This window comes from Macaca thibetana, chromosome 17 (assembly GCF_024542745.1).
Source record: "Macaca thibetana thibetana isolate TM-01 chromosome 17, ASM2454274v1, whole genome shotgun sequence".
In the NCBI taxonomy this organism is placed as follows: domain Eukaryota; kingdom Metazoa; phylum Chordata; class Mammalia; order Primates; family Cercopithecidae; genus Macaca; species Macaca thibetana.
The window spans coordinates 6987258-7009263 of record NC_065594.1 but is presented as its reverse complement, the minus strand read 5'-3'; the positions used below and the strand labels follow the sequence as shown (position 1 = coordinate 7009263).

General features: G+C 38.3%; 1 protein-coding gene across 1 annotated transcript in view; it reads right to left on the bottom strand.

Moving 5' to 3' along the window:
* LOC126940773 (protein POLR1D) overlaps positions 1–22006 on the bottom strand; it is a 44866-nt gene that overhangs the window by 1748 nt on the left and 21112 nt on the right. Inside the window, exon 2 of the mRNA XM_050766960.1 lies at positions 16665–16739. Coding sequence (XP_050622917.1) covers positions 16665–16739 — 75 coding nt within the window. The remainder of the gene's footprint in view (positions 1–16664; positions 16740–22006) is intronic.

Here is a 22006-nt window from a genome sequence, read left to right as displayed (position 1 = left end):
TGTCACAAATCAAATGGTTAACTCCAAAGCTGGATCCAGCATCGTGATTAGTACCAAAGAATCCTGCTCCCACAGAATCGAGTTTCTGAATTTGTGAGCTTTCCTTGCATGCCACCTAGTGTAAACTCTGAGTACCGGGGGGAAAAATATCAAGACGATTGGAAATCTTGAGACCGACTGCCCGGAACACTAAACCTTTCTTCCCTCCTGGAACTAAATTTCCTACTGAAGTTCGTATGTGCAGGTATTGACCACACTGTGAACTAACAGAATCATTTAACATTTTCTTTTGAACTAGTAAGTGCCCTATTTGACTATAACCTCTTTTGGATTAAATTTATTGCGTCTTGTGTTGTATTACCAGACAGTGAAAACTGTTCCTTTTCCAAGGAAACTAAAAAGTATATTCTGCTGTATCTTAAATACAGAAGCTAAATGATCTACTACAGAATAAAAAAATTGTGTAAAGAATCCATAAATATGCAATAATCCTTTACTTAAAGAAGTTCTTACACCTCTATTTCAGGATGCCAGGCTATGCTCTGTGGAGGGGCACTTTACTCTCCCGCCCTGGTGAATTTCTGTGCAGGATATATTTAAGTACCTTCATGATTCAAGTTCACCTAGGAGAGGCTGCAACCAATCAAATTGCTAATTAATGTGCTTAGATTTACTTATAAACTATTTCTTTTTCAGGTGTTAATAAATCTTCCATTTTCAAAAAGATGACCCTATACAAATGAGAACTTGCATATTTCTCTTAGCCCTGAGATGTCTGCCATATGATGGGCTAATTTAGGAGTATGCTGATTCCCAAAATCATGTTATTCGGGGTGGCTGGTATTAAACAAAAATGAATGTAGAATAGCCACCTTTCTATAAAACTTTGATTTACAGAGAACCCCAAACAGTACTTCAAAATCAAGCCAACAACACTCCACCATAGGAAGGGTGTGGACTAGTACTGTATAGGTGAAGTATAGGCAGTCAGGCATCAGCATAGCCTCACTCACAGAGGTCAGACTACCTCAGAAAACCACAATGGCACTGAATCTGGAAGTAGAAGGAAGAAAAACAAGAAAATACCTCCTGCTGCAAATAGGTAGCTCTTGAGCCTAGAAGGACAGAGAAAATATCTGAGAAAAACCAATGGTTACTCCCAGCGTGCTGTGCCTGGTTAATGGTCAGGCCAGAAAAGTAACAAAGGAATGAACTAGAACAAACAGAAAACCAAACTTAGAAAAGGACAGTGGAGTGCAATAGAAACAGTGGGAACATTCAGAGGTGGTGACAGCTCTGGAGTTCAGAAGCCACAATGAATGAGATGAGGGGCAAAGAAGAAAGGCAATAATAAAGAAAAACGTTCTGCAAGTACTGTGGGGTATAAACTATAGAGCTTCACGGAGCTTCCAGAAAAGGTACACTAGCATTATGCTGCCTTAGCAGTCTCAAGGTAAAGACATTTCTACCTCCTGAGGGCACGCTGGCATTAGGACACTCCTGTGCAGGAAGGCAGCATGTGATGAGAGGCAAACCAAGTTCTCCTGCAGGGTCTGACAGGGTCCTACCGAATGCAGGTGTTGCTCTGGTGAAGACACTTGAGCCACTGCAGTTGCAAACTCAGCAACGATTCAGAACAGTATTAAATACTGGCATGTTCCAAAACAGCGTAACACAGACAGCCTACAGGAAACACTACCCTTCATCACAGAAAGTAAAAAGCTTAGAGGGCTCGTCTTTGGCAATGGTGGTCTGGTGCTTAGTATAGGAGCAAAACCTTTTTTATAGGCAAATGAACTACATATATCTCTTGGATATATAGGGCTAGGAGTAGCTGGTGACACATGTCCAGCAACAGAAGAATTCTGGGGTCTTTTCACTGAAGTGGGCCATCTCGGTGGTGGTAAACTGGCCAGTTCTTCTCTGCATTAAACAAGGAAAGGTACTTTTCCCAGATGTGATGGTAATCCAGGATCTCGGAACAAAACCTTTGGTAACTACTGGTGAACTCCACTCTATTTTGCTGTTTTCAATGTCAGATCATCTTTAAAACCAAATGCTTCCTCGAGGTGAGCAAAGCCCTGCTACTAACTGCAGCGTTGATGCCAAGAGGCAGAGGGGACTGCACCTATCTTCCAACTGCTAGCATGACCCACCGACTCAACATAGTGACCCAAAGAGTTAGCGAGAGAATGAGATGGTTTTATAGACTAATTCCACAAGAAAACTGGCATTTACATCTCTTTTAACATCAGAGATGCAGTTTTTTAATGTTGGTTATGTGTGGGATTCTATTCTAGGTGAAAAGTCAAGGTGGCTTGAGGAGATCCTGGTTTACTGGGGTGGGGTGGAGGTGGGGTTTGAAAGTCAGACATCTCCCAGGCATGCCAGTACATATTTTCGAAGTGATGACAAGTGCTCATTCACTCTCTACTAATAAATACGGCAGGGCAATGAAATACAGTAGTTGCAAGCAGATGTGAAGGTACATATAGTAAATAATTTTGTGTAAAGAAATTCCAAAATCTGCATAGAATAGATCCAAGTGTAAGGACAGCAACATCAAAACCAAGGTCTGAGGGAATCAGTGGGGGGAGCTTCTCTGGCCTTTAGGGTAGAAATTAATTTTGCTGAATCTCACAGTCGGTTTTCATTGCTAAGAAATCACACTATATGAGACAGTGGCTGGGCACACATGCTCTGAAATCACACTGTCTTAACAGACTGCACTTTGGGCATACTATGTAATCTCCCTGCTGCCTCTTAGCTGTTAAGTGGGAATAATAATGGCGACTATCTTAAAGGGTTGCATGCAGATCAAATGAATGAGAACATGTAAAGTACTCAGAACAATGCATGACACATAAAAGCACTTGGTTAATTTCAGCTTTGGTTCACAGCCTACTATTTAATTAGCTGTGTGATCACAAGCAAGTTACTTAACTACTCTTTGCATTCATTTCCCCCACCTGCAAAATGGGAATAACAGACATATCTACCTTATAAAGTTATTGTGAGGATTTAATGAGATAATGCATATGGCATTTAGCATGGTATCTGGCATACAGCAAACTGCAACAAATGTTACCTACAGGTCCACAATTTCTTATCCCTAATTCCAAAATTTAAAAACCTATTAAAACCAAGTTATTTTTATGACACCAAAATTTGTTTGGCAGCAAACTTGATCAGACCAGACTTTGGGCTATTGATATAGTCTTTATCCCGTTTAATATAAACATTCATATGTTTTGCTGAAGAAATGATACCATGTTGAACAAGTACAGGGTAGTGGTGGGGGGGATCTAGTACATGCTATCTGTGCTGTAATACCTTTCTAAAATGTAAAAATATCTAAAAGTAGAGGCTTATTTGGATACAAAGGTTTTAGAAAAAGGATGGTTGACCTATATTATTTTACCCTCTCTTCATGAGAAAGAGTACACACAGCTCTCAAATAGGTTAATACATCCAGAATTTTTCCAAGATGGCAACTCAAGGTATCCCAAAGCATCAAATCACCTGTGATAATAAGTTAATCAAGAACAGAGTAGAATCTCTATGAAAGAAAAGATTAAGAAAAAAGTAAGCCATCATTAAAGTTAATGAGACATTTTAAATAAGTATCCAAAAAAAGGGTTAAAATTTAAGTTTTGGTACCTAAAATGGTTAGATTTGTATTTGTAGAAGTTTCAGATTCCAGGCTATCTCAATTCTCCATTGCTACATGGATCAAGAGGCTACTACACACTACCTTTGAGCTTATCATTTGTATTTCCAACTGTTCCACAAACCCTCTAGGCCTCTGTCCTCAGATGCAAAACTAAAGGTTGAAGTGGGTAGGTGATCTCTAGAGTTGCTTCCAGTTTTAGGATCCTCTGCTCATGCTCTGTACGTTAACTCTTTAGAAAAGTTCTCTCTTCTCATTCATCACATTAGGAAATTATTTCTTACTGCCATTTCCCACTTCCCCCGATCCCCCGCAGTATTTGAGATGACATGATAAACTGGCATTAGACACTCCACTATTCCCGGCTTTTCTTGTATCAGCTTTAGGGTAACCATCTGAGCCCTGAAATTGAGCATAAGATCACAGGCCACGGCTGCCTGCTGTGTCTGCACCGTCTGTTACTGTCTATGCCCCAAAGGTGTGCTGGGGGAAGCACTGGAGGAGGCCACAGGACAGGGCAGCTGCTTTCCTGTCTTAGCTCCGACCTGGAGGGTGACTTTCTCACCCTGGGTGTTATTTTTATATTTAGTTTATTTTTGTTTCCAGAAAGTTATGCTAGCTCACATGATAAGAGCCAGATTTAAGGTGCTAACAACACAAATGGATATAAACCCTAAATATCATGAGACCAGTTAAATCTGCTTTGGAAAGTACCCATGACACACTGTCAGATTTGAGATCTGGCATTCTATCTGGGTTAAATTTTAAAAGGAAAGCAATTTCCTTCACTTTGAAACCTGTGGGCTCAGAAGCTATGATGAAGCTTCAAGAATCTGCCACTGGAGAGACGAAGACTGACTGGGGCTAGGATTACAAGCTTTTCATCTTTTTTGTCTCTCTTGCTGAAGGATAGAGGTAGTAGTATCTAACTTTCCACAGATTTAGACCCTGCTACCTTTTGCTTCTAAAATATTTCCTGAATAGGACCTATCTGAGAGTGACACAGGATCACCAGCCGACAGGGTACACTGAAGACACAATTACCTTGTGCTATTCCATTACCAATGTTGCCTCATTTCATCTCCACAGCTATCATCCAAAAGGAAAGAAAAGAAAAAAGGTAAAGCGCCTATCCCAAGCTAGTAAGATGTGGAGCCAGACTGGAACCAGGGAGTCTGGAATAGGGCAGAAGGAGTGGAGCAGAGAAAGACTCTGCAGTCTAACCAGATGGCCAATTAACAGAGCAGTCAAGAAAGAAACCACAGGTGAAAAGCTTGTCAGCACACTGTGGCTGAGGCTCCTCATCCAGGACAGGCATGAAGCAGCAGATGCACACACAGTGACAGGTCTGCTAAGAACAGCTGGCCACTCAGGAGCCCAGGAGAGTCACCAACACGGCCAAGGACAAAGGTGGAGAGTCCCTTTAACACACCTGACTTTGAGATGTGTGAAGTCGAACAGGTAGTGGGAAATAAGAATTATTTTTATGGTTAGGGAATAGACACCTTGGAGTCATGGAAGCAAGGTTCCATGCAGTGCACTTCAATTTGTTCTTTTATTCTATGGACAAATCCATTCTCATACTAGCAAATAGCATATCTTCCATTCTGTACATGTCTTTGCACTCTCGTGGATGCAGGTCTGGAATAATGCCTCTAGAAAGACTGAAGCAGGGGCCTAACTCCATTCCCAACTCTCCATGAAACAAGGGGAATATTTTTTTATCTTGATGCTGTGGTTGATTACAACTCGTTTTGTTGTTTAATGCTGCCACAACTACCATAACCACCCCTGGTGCTACAGTTTATAATTTGGCAATCAAATGCCTCAGCATGTGGCCACCTGAAAAACGCTTTTTATGGCGTTATAATCCCTATTAGTAAACTGTTAACCCTTTTTTTTTTTTTTTTTTTTTTGAGACGGAGTCTCGCTCTGTCACCCAGGCTGGAGTGCAGTGGCCGGATCTCAGCTCACTGCAAGCTCCTCCTCTCGGGTTCACGCCATTCTCCTGCCTCAGCCTCCTGAGTAGCTGGGACTACAGGCACCCACCACTTCGCCCGGCTAGTTTTTTGTATTTTTTAGTAGAGACGGGGTTTCACCGTATTAGCCAGGATGGTCTCGATCTCCTGACCTCATGATCCGCCCATCTCGGCCTCCCAAAGTGCTGGGATTACAGGCTTGAGCCACCGCGCCCGGCCAACTGTTAACCCTTAATTACTCTGTGTACAACAGTCCTGAGGCCACAGTGGGTGCTCAATGACTGTCTCCAACACTGTACCTAAAAGTAATCAAAAATCATTGACATATGTGTTTGTCTGTATATGTGTGTGTGTGTGCGCGTGTGTGTGTGTGTGTGTGTGTGTGTGTATATATATATATATATGAGATATGCAAAGCATTATGCTAAGCCCTGTAGCAAAGATATATACCAAGCTATCTGTTTATGTGTCTCTGTCTTTGGAGACTACCAAGAGGAGCAGAAGGTAGGGGAAGTCGAAGTTCAGAAGCAGATATGTGAATAGTAGCACACTGAGACAGTTTGCAAGGCTATAATCCTCAGCCTCCAACTCCTTCAGCAACGCAAATCATTTACATAGATATGTGCTCTAACAGTAACACATTCAGGGCTCTCTCATTCACTTTCATAACTGGATATGAAAGGAATGTGGGAAGCAGGGGCAGTAAGCATTGGCACTTCAGCATGTTACCAGACAATAATCCACAGAGAGAAGTGATGCCATGCAAGGAGTGTTAAGTGACAGACAGGAAAGCCAAGTTATAGTCCCATCAGCGATTCGCTAGCCAGGGCTTTAGGAAAGCTCTTTGGGTCTCATATTCTATATGTATAAAGGCTTTGGGTCTCTGTGGCCTGAAAATATTGCCAAGAGCCTCCTCCATGAATTGTCTGAGATGCGAGCCCTTGCTCCCCTCGTCATTGGTTCTAGCACAGTCAGCGTGGCTGCCACACTGATCGCCTGCTTGTTTCTGTATCCACCGGTGGATTAAAAACTTTAAGGCCAGGAGAGTGAGTCTTCTTTACTGCTGTCCATGATTGGCCTCTTAACATACCTACTGGTGCCCTGTGAATACTTATATAAATAAGTAAACACATGCCTGGATAAAGGCTGGAGAAATTATTTGCTTTCCAATAATCAACAGTTGATGACATAAACTGGAAGAACAAGATGGGTGACTTCCTTCTATATCTCTAGATTGACTCTCAATCCAAACAGAAAGGCATTAAAAAAAAAAGTCATTCCCCTTAAAACAATTGGGTTAAGAGAACTCAAGAATCATTGTCTCTCAATTCAATCTTTAGGACTTATTTTGCCAAAATATAAGTTTTTCCAAGTATAAGGCTGAAGTTCCACAGGCACTAGACTCAGAAATTATACTGGGCAGTAGATAAGCTAAAGTGAATGTGACCAGAATAAAAACAGCTTTGTAGACAATGAAGCTGGACAAATTTCTGAAATTTATGCTTACAAATTCCTTTATGTTGACTAAAAGGAAGTCATATGAGCCAATATTTCAGCTTCTCCTAAAGCATCTGTCAATAACAGCTTCTAAAGAGATTCTTTTGCTGAAATACATCCAAGGAAGAATATAGCACCAAATGGTCTCTTGCTTTATAAAATAAAAATGGCATCTCACTTGCATTTTCTTTAGCTCAGCAATCTCTTTCTGGCACCTGCTCAACCATCTATTTCTTAAGGAATATCCGAAATGAAAAAATAATACCACTCACTCTAGTTCTATTTTAAATTTTAAAGCAAATAAAAGGTCTTCTAGATAGAAAGAAACAGGCCATGGCCACTAGTGAACAACAGAGAGCTACTCTTTTAAGAACTGTCCAAGAAGGTCCACTCCACAGCGATGGGTCTTGGGACTCTTGTGGCTAAACACCTGGCCAGGCTACCTAAGTGCTATTTCAGCACAGAGGAGCCGTCTGCCCCTGGCCGAGGTGTAGGATTGCTCCGGATTCTGCAGAGCAGGCTGGTATCATTATTTTTAATTAAAAAAAGGGATTAGTAAACTGTTTTTCAAATTTGTGTGAGCTTTAGAATCAGCTGGGTATCTCTTTAAAACTCCAAAGCCCAGGCCACACCCTAAGCTCATAATCACTGATAGTAGGGCAGAGGCATCAGTATTGTTTGAAGGTTTCCAGGTGATTTCAAATGTGCAGATAAATTTGAGAACTAATGACTGGTGGTTAAAAGTTTCTCACATACACTTATTTAAATAAATGGAAGAGCAGATGGAGGGCAGGTCCCCTTTGTCCCAGCACCAGTGAGTAGAAGCAAGCCATGGTTGTCATGGGTCCAGACCTCCTTTCATAGCCCATATCTGTTTGGGTGTGCTCAACTGCTAGACTGAACTCTGGCTAGGAAAAAATATTTGCCCCTGGAATAAGCATGTACCCAGAGATTCCTGCTTCCAGAGCAACACAAATCAAGAGTCAAAATGTAAACATTACGAGAGAGAGAGAGAGAAAAAAAAAAAAAGCAAACTTTTTATTTTTAATGAAGTGAAGTCTTCTATGGGATTGACTTGCTCAACTGTTCAGAGCAGTGCTTCCCAAACTCGGTAAGATCTTCTGGTAAGCTTAAAACACAAAAACAAAAACAAACAAAAAACCTGTAGGACCAATCTTAGACTTCTCTATCAGAATGCTCTGGAGTGAAGCAGGGAAGGAGATCTGTATTTTTAATTTTTATTTTTTTGAGACGGAGTCTTGCTCTGTTGCCCAGGCTAGAGTGCAGTGGTGCAATCTTGGCTCACTGCAACCTCTGCCTCCTGGGTTCAAGCGATTCTTCTGCCTCAGCCTCCTGAGTAGCTGGGACCACAGGTACATGCCACCACGCTCAGCTGATTTTTTGTATTTTAGTAGAGATGGGGTTTCACTGTGTTGCCCAGGCTGGTCTTGAACTCCTGAGCTCGGGCAATCCACCTGCCTTGGCTTCCCAAAGTGCTAGGATTACTGGCCTGAGCCACCACGCCCGGCTGGAGATCTGTATTTTAAAAAACCTCTCCAGATTATTTTCTCATTAAAAAAACTATTAAAAAGTGATCAATAGAACACATATTTGTTATACATTACTGTAACAGAGTCCCTGGTAGAGGATCACAATGGATAGCATTCCTCGCTTCTCATGCTCCCCTTAGTGCTCGCTGTTAGCAGGCCTAACTTCTCACAGACCTTTATGCGTTACGGGTTCCCATGGCCTTCCCTGACCTGGCCAATAAAGGATTACACACAGTGATCCAAACTCGGTTTTTCACATACATAGTAGATATTTTCTCACAAGGATTCATATAGTGCTGACCAATTCTTTTTAGTGACTATAAAATATTCCACAGTAGGATGTACCATAGTTTATTGAAGCATTTTCCTGTCTTTGGACATTTGGACTGCTTCCATTTTTTTTACTATCAAAATGTGCTACAATAATTCTGTACTTAGGTCTGTGCACATTTATTAAGTTCTATGAAAGAGGGATCACCGGGAGCAGAGATCCTGGGTAAAGGGGCACAGAGAACTGTGACTCAACATTTTGCCCAGGGCCCTGCACAGAGAAAACCACACCACTGCCTGAAGCACAACACTGCGCCCCTTTCCACATCCCTTTGTCTCCACTGGATTACTTGCCTTTTTCATTTCTGCCAATCTAATGGGTGAAATTTAAGTGCTATTTAAGAGGAATATAAATACCTATGCACGCGCTCCCACCCCCATTAGATTATAAATTCCAAGACAGCAGGAATCTTTGTCATTCTGTTTACAGATACATGAGTGTCAAAATAGTGCCTAGCTCTGCTAAGTACTCAATAAATGTCTGTTAATGTGTTTACTTATGGCCATTTGTAGTTTTGATATATACACATACACAGACACACACACACACACAGATATGGTTTTCTTTTTATAAACTGATTTGTAGAAGCTTTTTCAATATTATTAGTCCTTTGTTATACATGGCAAATAATTTCAACCAGTCTACCACTTGTTTTTTTACAAGTTAACTTTTCATATGGTACCTTTTTCTATGTAGAAGTTCACTATTATTATGAGACTGTTGAACCTGCCGTTGTCTCATTCATAGCTTCTAGGTTTTGTGCCTGGCTAAGGGAGGTTTCTACCTTATCCTTGCCAATATTATAAAAATATTATCCTGTATTTTCTTCTATAAGATTCATATTTTATATGTTTAGTTTTTAATTTTCAGTATTACAGATGAATAGTCAATTGTATTAGCACCACTTACTAAATAATCCACCCTTTCTCCACCAGTATGAACAATGACCTTTTTCCACACAGTTAGTTCATATACATATGTGGGTCTCCGTTCTTTTTTTGTTTTCTTTACTTCTCCGCTCTCTTCCTTCCTCCCTACTCTCTTCCCCGTCTCTATTCTGATTCCCTATTCTCTCTCTAATGTCTTTAGTCTTAAACTAATCTCATACTAATTACTATACATTTACAGACTATTATATCTGGGCATGCAATACTGTCATCTCATTCCTCCCAAAAATATCTTAGCTGAAAAACTGCACCTTTATAATGGAGAGATCTGGTAGTCACCAGCTTTATCAAGGGCAACCTGACATTAAGTCCTCCTGACCTGTTGTAATGAAGACATATAAAAACATCACCTATGTAATAGTCCTTCCTGTGAAACAAGTTTAACCTGAATCTAATCAAGAAAACATAATCAGGCAAATCCAGAATGTGGAACATTTTTGCCTGGATCCTGAATCTGCATCCCAAACAAAAAGCAACCGCTATAAAAGACATTTTTGGGATGTTAGATGATGATATGAAATTATACATTAATTTCATTGATATGGTAATTACAATGTGATTATGTATGAGAATGTCTTTGAGATCTGCATGCTGAAGAATTTAGGGCTGAAGAATCAACATGCCTACAATTAATTTTCACATGGTTCAGCCAAAAATTATATGTTTGTGTATTACATATAAATATATCACACAATCATAGATAATCACACAATTTCCTTTTTTCTCAGTATGTTTTCTAGTGGGCTATTGACTGTATAAGCAAGGAATTGATTTTGAATGTTTATCTTGTGCTGAACCACTATGGGTAGACATCCTATCTGCAACAAATGACCCTTCGTCTCCTTTTTTCTCCTCCTATTTATTTTCCTTGTGTAGCTGTATTTGCTTGCTGGCACCTATCTAAAGCAGCAGTTCTCAACGTGTGATGCGTGAACCTGAGAGTCTTCCAGACTCATGAGGCAATCTACAAAGTCAAAGCTATTTCCATAGTTTTGATATAATTTGCTTTTCTCCAGAAGGTTGACATTTGCACTGATGGTGCAAAAGCAACAAGTAAAACAGTGGCAAGAATCAAGGCAGTGATGAAAAACTGTACCAGTGGTCACTGTACTCTTCACCACCATGCATTAAAAATGGCCAGTTTTGAGACTGTCCTTGATTAAGCAGCATAAATTATGAATTTTGTTAAATGTTGACCCTTGAGCATGGGTCTTTTTAATAATGTATGTGTATAAACGGGACATAAATACAAAGCACTTCTGCTACTTGAGATTATGATGGATGCCTCCAGGAAAAGTACTTGTGTGACTGAGTGGCAAAGTGAACTAGCTGGCTATTCAGACGTGAGTGAGCCTGTTACTTCAAGGAAAACAATTCACAGTATTCATTGCCAATATGCAATTGGAGCTTCCAGATGAAAGAAAATTAGAATTTTGGTAAACTGTGAACTTGACAGGTTCCCTTGACACTTAAGACTTATCTGATGAGATTAGTGATGATATTTACAAATGTGATTTTAAAAATATTCTATAATGACATGTGTCAACATCTGGAAGCTTCATAACTCAGTGAACCAGTATTTTCCAGATGACCAATGATGATGTTACAAAATCAAGAATAAGCAGAAGATCCAGCCAAGGTACAAAGATATTATATAAAGGGCTTTTACTGTAAAAGAATAAGAAAAGTACACATTATTAAAAAGAATATTAAGAAACTACTACTTGTTGAAATTACTTGCAAAGTTCTGATGTAGTACCAAAGAAGAATAGCTACAATTTTCTGAAAAAGTTATTGAAATACTTCTTCCTTTTGAAAATACGTATCTTTGTAAGGTAGTATTTTCTACATATAATTCAGCCAAAATAACATATTACAACAGATTGAATTCAGAAGCAGCTATAAGAACCCAGATGTCTTCTATAAGCCAGACATCAAGGAGGTTTCCAAAATTATTGTACTCAATATATTTTGTTTTGCAAATAGTTATTTTTCATATGCTATTTATCTTAACATGTATTAGATTTGTTATTTAACAATGAATAAATACTTAAAAATTGCTCAGCTTTAATTTTAAACATTGGTATTGATATATATAACTCACATAAACAAAAGCTCTTTGGGGTTCTCAATAACGTAAGAGTTCAAGTATGCTAAGACGTTTGAGAACCACCGTTCCAAGACAATTGAGATAACGAAATAACAATGCCAGCAGGAATTCTTGTCATGCAGACTCATGGGAAAGTGTAAGTTTCACATCCTAGTTTTCCCCGGGATCCACCTCTTACAATCTGGAGTATCTTACTTTGCCTGGCATCCTTTATTTACTCCCTTTTCAACATGCTTTTCCCTATACCTGGGAAGAAGCTGCTAGTTGTCCCTCAATATCTGCTCTTCCTTTTTTTCTGTAGTCAAAGAACCCCAGATACTTATCTGCCACACAACTGCCTATGAAAAAAAGATGACATTTCTGTCCTTGCAGCTAGATGTAGACATCAGAATAAATTCTGGCCAATGGGGTACATGGAGAAATGGTACATACAGGCCGGGTGTGGTGGCTTATGCCTGTAATCCCAGGACTTTGGGAGGCCAAGGTGGGCGATCACTAGGTCAGGAGTTCAAGACCAGTCTGGCCAAGATGGTGAAACCCCGTCTCTACTAAAAAATATATAAACATTAGCTGGGCGTGATGGTGGGCGCCTGTAATCCCAGCTACTCAGGAGGCTGAGGCAGAGAATTGCTTGAACCCGGGAGGCAGACGGTTGCAGTGAGCTGAGATCCGGCGACAGATCAAGACACTGTCTCAAGGCAAAAAAAAAAAAAAAAGAAAAGAAAGAAATGGTAAATGCAACTTCTGGCAAGTTTTCTTTTCTTTCTTTTTTTGAGACGGAGTCTCACTGTGTCCCCCAGGCTGGAGTGCAATGGCGTGATCTCGGCTTACTGCAACCTCCCTCTCACAGGTTCAAGTGATTCTCCTGCCTCAGCCTCCCGAGTAGCTGGGATTACAGATGTGCGCCAGCACATCCCGCTAATTTTTGTATTTTTAGTAGACATGTGATTTCACCATGTTGGCCAGGCTGGTCTCAAACTCCTGACCTCAAGTAATCTGCTCACCTCGGCCTCCCAGAGTGCTGGGATATAGGCGTGAGCCACAGTGCCCGGTCATGGCAAGTTTTCTTAAAGGAAACGGGTGTGCCTTCTTTCTCTTCTTCCTTTCTGCTAATTGAAATGTGGACTCAATGTCTGTTTCTATATTAGACTACATAGAAAAGAGTCACACCCTATGACTGGGAGATTTGGAAAACTGGGAGGAGCCTGGGTTCCCAGTAACTCTGTGGAACAGCGAATGTAACTGGTGTTATTTCCAGAGTACCTCAATGCCCACACAAATCTCAAGACAGGCTGGTGCACATGGTAACTTACCCCAGGGAGAGCAGAACTAGCATTGATACACTAGTTCTTTTACTATCAGAAAGTTTTACTAACCCAGTAAGTGGCATTAAAGTTGTCAGGATAAATGACGTCTATCTGGAGAGCTGGCTAGAAACAACCAATCCCCTTGAACCCTCCTTACAGAGCAAGAACTATGACTGATATTTTCTTAATTACTTGTAAACTGCATGATTTTAGCTCTATGCTGAGTCTTTCCAATAGGTATTAGATTGGACCAATGATCACTGACAGCCTGATAAAGATTCAGCCTGTCATAAAATTTTTATTCAGCTGAATAAAAATTCAGCCTTTAATTTTAAAGATTAAATTAAATTTTAATTTAATTAAAAATTAAAATAACAGCAATACTATCACACCTAAAAAATCAACATCAGTTCCTTAATATCAAATACTCTCAATTGTTTCATAACTTTTTACAGTTAGTTTGGATAAAGATACAAACAAGGTACCCATTTTATTTGATGTTCCTCAAATCTATTAATTGATAGGATGCTCTTCTTTCTTTTCTCCTTGCAATTCATTTGTTAAAGAAACTGGGTTCTTTGTCCTGTAGCATTTCTCACATTCTGAATTTTTGTGATTGCAGCCTTATGGTGTCATTTAACATGTTCCTCTGCCCTCTGTATTTCTTGTAAACTAGTAGTTCTAACTAGAGACTTGATCAGATTCAGGTTCAATTTTTTGACAAGGATGCCCCAGAGGTGGTGGTTTGCTCTTCTTGCGTCTTTCTGTGGTATAAGGGTTGATGAATGTGTTGAAATTCAAATGATGATAATATTATTCTATAATCCTTCTAATGCATTAGTTATAATTGTTCTGTAAAGTTTTCTTTCATCAATTGGTGACTTTGAAGTATAATTTGTACAGGGAACAGGGTAAATGCTTACTTCTTCCTATTTGTCAGTTTTGTGAATAGTGATTTGGTTCCCTAGCATCCTATAAAAGGGACTACCAGGTTTGTCATTATGATTATCATTATGACCTTATAGATTTTAACATATTTTAGGTGTTTTAATCATTTATTTGTTTTTTTAAATCAAATTATCTCATCTTTGACTAGTGGGAGACCTTTCAAGTGGGTCCTGAGTCTTTCTGCCATGAGTACATTGGTCTTTGACAGTTTCTTTGCTTTCTGGTATGACAAGATTTTCCAGCTTCTCTTATACATTTCCTGCCCATGTAGTGAAGAGTTTGATCTGGCCCAAAGAGAGGACTGGCCTTTGCCTTAGCTTCCAGAAAGTAATCTATGTCATACCTGATAGAAATGTCTTTGTTTAGGGTAGGGTTGGCCACACCTAAGAGTCTTAGAGTGGGAGCTGGCCATGCCAGAAAGACTAACATGTGACTTAGGGTGAGAGCTTTGGTTTATGTGGCATCAGTCAACCTGGAAACTGAGATCAGTCATGTAATCCATCCATCCATCCATCAATCAAACTATGTAATGAAACCTCAATAAAAACTTTGAATGCTGAGGCTCAGGTGAGCTTCTTTGCTTGGCAATATTCCATGCCTATTATCACACACTGATGTTGGGAGGGTAGCATGTCCTCTTCACAGAGCAGAGGGTAACAGTGGCTTAACATTTGGACTCCTCCCAGACTCGGATCTTTGTGTCTTATTTTGGCTGATTTTAATTTGTATCTTTTCCCTGTAATAAACTGTAACCACGAACGAGTATAACAGATTTCAGTGAATTGTGTGAGTTCTTCCAGTGAATTATTGAAGCTAAGGGTGGTAGTTCGGGGGAACCCTCTGAACTTGCAGTTAGTATAAAAAGTAAGGATAGTCTTGCGGACTGTGACCTCTAACTTTGCAGTTTGGCTAACTCTGGGCACTACTTCAGGTCTGTAATCAGTTCTTACTCTAAGGATTCCTCTCTCCTTTCAGTGAGAAATGGTATTTACATAAAACAATTTTGACACTAGGGGTGCCCACTGCTACTGGGTGGGTGGTCATTGTTTCTAGGCCTTTTCTGTGAAGAGAGCTAGAAAAAGCTTTTCTCTTTCCCTCTCTTTTTTAAGAGAAAATCTAGCACAACCTCATACTGATGTTTCCAATTCGAATTTAGGATTATAGGTAGGTATTTACTTCTTTGATTTTATATTTGTAGCTCTTTAACATTTTCATGTTAAATCTTGGTATTTATATACAGCAAGTATTGCTTGTTTTATCCTAATACATAAAATTTTCAGAATAGCAATACCAATACTAACAATATGGGTGACTGTAAACAATTTCTTTGTAGTTATTTTTTATCTTTTAGAAATATAGTCAAATTTCAGATCACCTGAAATAGTTTCTTTCCATGAAGCTAAGTCATCCACTCAATGGTTTATCAGGTCCATGTTTTATTTTGCTTGATTTTTAGGTATTATCTTTTCTCTCTATTTTAATTTTCGTCTTGGATTTTAGGTAAACCATGTGCACGGTTCTAAACGTCAAATTTACATAACAAGCTAAGTTCAGAAGTTTAGCTTCTACTCTTATCACATTTTTACATTTTACTCTTTTTAATGACCCACCTCATTCCACTGCAGTACATTTTTAACTGTAGATAAAAATTCCACAATCAGCATATTCATCAAATGCAAATGGCATCCTAAAGTAGTGCCTAGAAGGATTTTTTTTTTTTTTGGTAGAGATGAAGTCTCACTATGTTGCCCAGGCTAGTCTCGAACTCTTGGGCTCAAACAATCCTCCCACCTGGGCCTCTCAAAGTGCTGGGATGACAGGCATGAGCCATTGTGCCCAGTCCATATTAAGTTTTAACAGCTCTATTTTGTACATAATCTGCAAAGATAATCTTTAATTCTGCATGGCTGAATTGTCACATAATCAAAATGTTTACAGTTAAAATTAATTTCCTAAAATAAATTTTAATTTACTAAGGACTATAAGTAAACTAGAAATTCTTAAACAATAAACACCAACATAATATTACTCTTGCACAGATGATGACTTTGGGCACAGTAGTATCTAAATACCTCTTGGGGACTTGTGAAGTAAAGGGACAATGAACCTATACTGTATATCCTCCATATGCGCCAGCTGCCCATTTCTTCATGTTGTTAGAGTTTCTCAACATTTGGTTCTCAGCAGTGCCTTATTCTATACTTGTCTTGAGCGACTTCTGCTTCCCAGGTTTCCCATTTCCTCTATATGCTAAAGATTTACATATTTATATCTCCAGTTAAGAATTTTTTCTTACGTTTTAAGCAGATTACTCAAAGAACTTACCAACCCATGGGTCCCATTGTTTCAGCTCTAGTTTTCCCACGTTTTGCCTCCTTAAGCAGTTCTTCTATTGCTTTCCTGATAAGAAAAAGGAAAAGATTTGAGAGGTAGTCACCCCACTAAGTTCTGAAAATCAATTCATTCTAGGTCCATGATCTTGGGAAAGGAACTAACCTTTGAAGCATGATTGTTGGGGCAAATTTTTTTTTAAACAGTTGACAATTTTGAACACATAAATTAAAAAGAAACTATTAATATAAAGAGAAGCAACAATGAAGAGAAAAAATTACAAACTGGGAAAAATATTTTTTGGTATGAGACAGTTAAATCACATACCCTTAATACAAGAATTCTCTTTTCTTATTAATTTGAATAACCAAAAGACATGAACATCCAAATATGTATGTATCTATATTTTTTCAAATTCACTGTTATTCAAAAAAAATACCAGTGAACTCAACAAGGATAAATGTTTCTGCCCATTAGTGAGGGGGGTAGAAAAATGGATAACTTCTTCTCTACTAATGGGGACTGAAGCTGATATTACATTTCTGGAGGACAATCCAGCAACATAATAAAGAACCTTAAGAATAGTATATACCAGTTGACCTAAAAATTTTACTTTGTCCTATGAAAATATTCAAATAAGTATGTAAAACTATATGTACAAGCATATTCAAACTATTTGCTAACAAAGAAAAAAAACAGAAAACTTAAATATTTACTGATAAAGGATTGGTTAAATAAATCATGACATATCCACATACGCGGAAGATTAGGCAGTCATTAAAAATGAAGACAAATGAATTTTTGGCACAGGACAGACATTCAGTATATAAAGCTGGTACAAAAGAATATGTGTAGAATAATCTTAATTTCAAAATTGTTTACATATATATTACATAGAAAAACATTTGGAGAGGGCTGGGTATGGTGGCTCATGCCTGTAATCCCAGTACTTTGGGAGACTGAGGTGAGAGGATCACCTGAGGCCAGGAGTTTGAGACCAGCCTGGGCAACACGGCAAGACCTGGTCTCTAAAAAAAATAAAAATAATAATAATAAAAAAATCTGGAGGGATGTTATCAAAACAGTAAGATGAGTTGTAAGGTGATTTTTTTTTTTTGTTTGCATTGCTGCATTTTCTATTTTTTCTACAATGAACATGTATTATTTGTGTAATTTTTGAAGAGGTTAAAAAAACAGAAAACATATTTATCAACTATATTCTGAGACTTTACTATGTGTAAAATACTGTGCAAGGTGCTATGGGTAGCAACATAGGAAGATGATCATCCCTGACTTGAATATGATGTATCAATAACAAAGTTAAGAAAAAGAGAGGTGTAAACAAATATAGTCCAAAACAAATATAGTCCAAAAACAGAACTATAAATCTAATCATGAATTTTTGAAGCTGGATAATTATATAGAGTCTATATTAAAATGTTATAATGACACTATTATAATACTACCATACACTATTTATATAATCTTCAAATATTAACATTCTGTTTACAAGAATGTTTTATTTCATGTTGATTTTTATCAAAGTAAAGCATGCACATCGTTTAAAAAGACAAATATTATTTAAAAGATTTAAAATACAATAGTCTTCTACATTATCCTGCCCTACCCACCAAAGAAAACAATTTCAACTTTTTTTCATCTGTTTCTCTTTATTTACTTCCATATTCTTAACACTATGCTTTCAAACTATTTCACCACCTCTTCATCTTCAAAAATACATCTGCTTATTTTTGTATAACTCATTTTTAAATAAACTCTGATTGAGATCTTTAATGTCTTTTCAGTTAACTCAGCAGCCTGACATTTTCTGATCCTTCTTGGGAAGGCCCACTGCTATGGATCAATGAAGAACTGAAGCGCTTGCCTATCTACCAACATGCTGACTCCCTCAATCACAAGTTTCGCAGCCCAGTCTTATGGAATCACGAACAGGTAAGTTCATTTGATGACCACATATGCTGCTTCTTCCAGCTCTTTAGAATAATGATATGGCCTGCTGAAATGATCTGGGGACTTTGTCTCTTACAGTAGTTCAATCAAAATTTATCCTAATTCCAAACCGAGATCCTTTTTCACCCTTATAGATTTAAGTAAAAAACTTACAGGGTATAAATATTCCAAATATGCCTCTTCCTTTCCCATAAATTAGTGTGGTAGTTTTAAAATAAAAACAGATAAATCATACCTAGATCCACCTATGTGCTCTCCTTCTGTCAAAAGAAATGGTTAAAAACAATTGGGAAAAAAACTTTTTGGGGCAGTTCCCCAACTATGAACAAAATATGTATCAGTTACAAATAAACTAGAATGTGTTTTCCCATAAAAACTATGTTAAAATGTTTGCCTAGCTTTCTGGACCAGACTACAGAAGCTTATTTGAGTCAGAATCCAGCTGAAATGCTATACATCTGCAGAAGGTACTCAGTAAAGATTCTTGCAGAGACCCTGAAGGCATATTCTAGGTGCTTTCAAGAGCTTGAAGTTTGACAGTGACTCTTCTTTAGTTTCAATTCTACTTAAAATTGTCTGTAGCACTGTTATTAATTTTACCTGGCATGCTTAAGGATGCCTTCTGGTTTACGAGTACAATCAAAGAGAAAAGAAGGTATGTGTATGAGAAAGACTGCCTGCGGTAAAACAAATTCACCAAGGATGAAAGACCATAAAAGAGGAGTAGAGACTGGGGGGAAGGGCACTCAGTCAGCTGGTCTACCTTGTTCCCATTGGTAGAGGGGGCTTAGCTGCTGTCCACAGCCAAAGTGGTGCAGAGTGACCCATTCCCATGGTTTGGATCTACCCAAGTTAGGTATCTGCAATTGGTTTAACAACAACTCATGTTGATATAGAGCTTTAAGTATACCAAGTACTATACTATATAACCATGACAACATAGTTATTACCACCAGTTTGCAGATGTGGAAAGTGATATTCAGAGACATCGACTAACTTGCCCAAAGTAACACTGCTAACGATCAGGGAGAAGGGCAATGGGGAAGAGGAACAAAGCAAACAAAACCCAACCTCTGTTTTTAAGGCTAGGTATCATCTGATCCTTCTATTAGACTATCTCCTCCACAAATATCTGCACAGCAAATCCTGGAGAAATCGTTTATCATTAAAAGGCAAAAATTAAAATAAATGGGGAAAAAAAGTTCTAACAGAGTGCCACTACTGCATTTATTCAAAGAGAACTGGGGAATAGGCTGATACTGGAGAGGCGGAAGGAATGAAGGAGGACTGATCACTATTTTGCCCTAAGAATGTTGAGCATTCGCTACTTCCCACCCAAAATTCTCCTGCATAAGCTCCCTCTACAGAGCTTTACTTTCAAAGAAAAAAACAACAATTTCTAGCAATCAAGTATCCCAACCTTAAAACAGTATCACTACCTTCAAAATTAAGGGGAAAAAGTCAGCAATTACCCCATTACTATAGCCTCTGTTGTTTCCTCGAGAAACCCCATTAATGAATTACTGGGTAAGGAAATTATAAATCCAGTTTCTATTCTACATTATCACAAAGGCAAAATACTTAAATTATCAAAGATTATGAAACATCAACGTGCATGAAACAAGACAGTTTTTAATGAGATGATGAAAGAAGTGTAAACTATAATTAAAATACAGGAAAAGCAAATAGGAGAACATATAAGTACTAAGTATATACAGAACTTGAACCATTAAAAAATTATTCAGACATAAACTTAGTTCTTGGTATGCTAGTTTTTATACTTGGTTCTTTTCAATATCTTGAAGGTTTCTTTGTAAAACCAATTAATTATATTAGAATACTAAGTTCCATGGAGACCCAAGAGAGCTGAGTCATTAAGCAGACGGTTTTCTGGGCACAGGAACAAACCACAATCAATTTTCAATGATCCATGTGTGTATTATCTCCAGCCAATTTTCCATCCTAGCACAGCTTCCTCAGGCCTGCCTGTTCACTCCATTAGCCAGCTGGTACATGCTTAAGGAATGTCAACTGATCATAATAGCAGCTTAAATAAAACCCAAGTGGGAATGCAAATCTGGTACAAAATCATCTTAAAATCCAAAGTCAAACAAATTAGTTTTGAGTTATCTGGGTCTGTTTCTTTTTAATCACTTTAATCAACTGAGGGTTAACTGTTCCAGTATACAGAAGGGGTAGCAAGAAATTGAAGGCAACTGAAATAAAGCACCAGAAATTGAGAGGAAAATTAAACAATAAAGTAGGAAAACGGGAATTTTAAAGGAATAAAATCAGAGAAGCTAAATCTCAAATAACTGCTCAAAAATGATGGAGTCAGTCAGAGGGAGCTACAGGCCTCTTCCTGCGATGGTGAAGGAAAGCTAGGAACACAGGGCTGAACGTTAGAAGCTTTCCTCATTTGTGTCTCTCTCAGTCTTTAAAAAGTCACCTTCGATCAGCTAACTATACAGTACAGTATCTGTCACATGATGGACAGAAAAACAGGTTCAAAAAAGGCAATACATTGTTTAACAGGACTTCTCTCTTCCTGAGTGTGTTCAAACAAGCACGACTTGGTGACAAGCATACAGACTTCTTAGAAAATTGGCAGAAATGAGCACAGCATCATTTGCTGCTGTTGACTGGGATGTCATCTAAAAGGCCCAACACGTTATCAGTGCTGAAGGCAAACATGTTTATACTTGTGGAGTCATCCACATACATGTAAAAGAAACCTTACGATGGCAATCTAAATTTCTTCCCATAATGGAGTAATAAAGCTTAGAGAGAAAAATGGAACTATCTACTTCATCTTTGGTAAAGCTTTGATGTCAGATCATTGATAAAAAAAATATGGACAGATGATCAGATCACTCTGAACATCTGCAAACAACTGCTTATGGGTTCATCCTGCCAGTAGTAACTAGTGGTTTAGTAGTCATAGGGATCTGTAGAAACCACAGGACAAAGTTTGGTTCTTTATGACTTAGTATTTTGACTACAGACACAGGCAAAAATTTAGAAATATCCTTATTTAATTTCAGTAAAACATTAAATTGTCTGGGGTCATGTATCAGCTCTAAAGAAAGGTGAAAAAAATTCAAATTGTGAAAAGCGTTTTTAAACACAAGGTAAAACTCAATAGGAACACTGAGGTCATTTGGGAAAGGAAAAGAATTTTTCAGACAAACTAGAGGCACAATAAATTAATCTGTACATTTTGTTAAATTTGGCTAATCTACATTACACACTTGCTAAATACAAGGTACTGTAATTTATACGGTGAGCAAGGCTCTTCTCTGAAGAGGCTATTAGGGACTACATATAAAATAAAGAGCCATATATGTACTTTAAAAACAAATATT